Source organism: Nannochloropsis gaditana (genome assembly GCF_000240725.1).
Source record: "Nannochloropsis gaditana CCMP526 unplaced genomic scaffold scaffold392, whole genome shotgun sequence".
In the NCBI taxonomy this organism is placed as follows: domain Eukaryota; class Eustigmatophyceae; order Eustigmatales; family Monodopsidaceae; genus Microchloropsis; species Microchloropsis gaditana.
In genome coordinates, this window is record NW_005803561.1 from 4547 (window position 1) to 5574 (window position 1028).

At 58.8% G+C, this 1028-nt stretch overlaps 1 protein-coding gene across 1 annotated transcript; it reads left to right on the plus strand.

Moving 5' to 3' along the window:
- Positions 1–348: 348 nt before the first annotated feature.
- Positions 349–1003, plus strand: NGA_2048200 (uncharacterized protein). The gene has a single exon (XM_005854758.1). The coding sequence runs from the start codon at positions 497–499 to the stop codon at positions 842–844; it is 348 nt and encodes a 115-aa protein (XP_005854820.1). The 5' UTR covers positions 349–496; the 3' UTR covers positions 845–1003.
- Positions 1004–1028: the final 25 nt, after the last annotated feature.

The window sequence follows — 1028 nt, forward strand, 5'->3', positions numbered from 1 at the left end:
ATTGTCCTCTTCCCCATCATTCTTGCCGCCCGGAATCCTCGCGATCCAATCCTCCCACTTGACTCTGCCCCACCATCCGCGGCGCTGGCGCCAAGAATGGGGGAGGGAGGGGAGCCGCCACTGCCTGCAGAGTAAGCGGGTTGGAGGGATGGAGGGAGGGAGGGATGGAGGGATGGAGGGAGGGAGAGAGGGGGCCATTGTGCGTCTACAAGCGCATCAGGGTGGAAGCGCGTGCATGGTGGGTGTGCCAGGGGAGGGGCAGGCCCAGGGGCGGGAGAAGGAGAGAGAGAGGAGGAATCGGAGAGAGAGGTGGGAAAGGAGAGGGAGATAGGGAGATGGAGAGAAAGGGGGAGAGGGAGAGAGAGAAAGAGCGGAGAAAGAGGGAAGGTGGATGTCACCATGGAAAGGAAAGATTGGGATGATTAAACTCCCTTTGGAAGGGCAGAAAAAGCCATCACGCGGAAGCAATGATACAACAGGTTTGTAAATAAAGGTCATGTGCTGCTTTAGGAGGGGAGAAAGAAGGAAAAACACGAAATCAGCGATACAAGGCTCGGCGCTGGGGTCGCGGTTCGTGTTCCAGGGCCACCCCCTTTCTTTCCGTAATTTCAAATCCATTTCAAATTTAGATTCAAACACCCCCCACAAGGCGAGGGCCTTGGCCGTCTCAGAGGATTCCGGGTATCATGGCCCTCCTTTTCAGCTTCTTGTAGGCATCCCCGTGTTCCTTAAGGTACGCTTTGTGTTTGAGCTGCGCCCATTGCAGCATTTGCGACGCCCCCACCAGGGTGAAGAGGAAAGAGAGGGGGAGGAAAGTGAGGAGGGAGAAGCCCACCCAGGCTAGGACTTCGCAGAGGTAGTTGGGGCAGGCGAGGTAGCGGAAGAGGAAGCCGTGGGGGATGGGCCGGGAGGGAGGGGCGCCGATGGTGGTGGAGGGACGGAGGGAGGAGAGGAGGAGGTGGCAGTAGAGGTTGCTGACTTCGGCGAGGAGGAAGAGGAGGAGGCCGCAGAAGGGAAGGGAGGGCGGG

Coding starts and splice junctions, on each gene's coding strand:
- NGA_2048200 (XM_005854758.1), top strand. CDS start 497: ATGTGCTGCTTTAGGAGGGGAGAAAGAAGGAAAAACACGAAATCAGCG.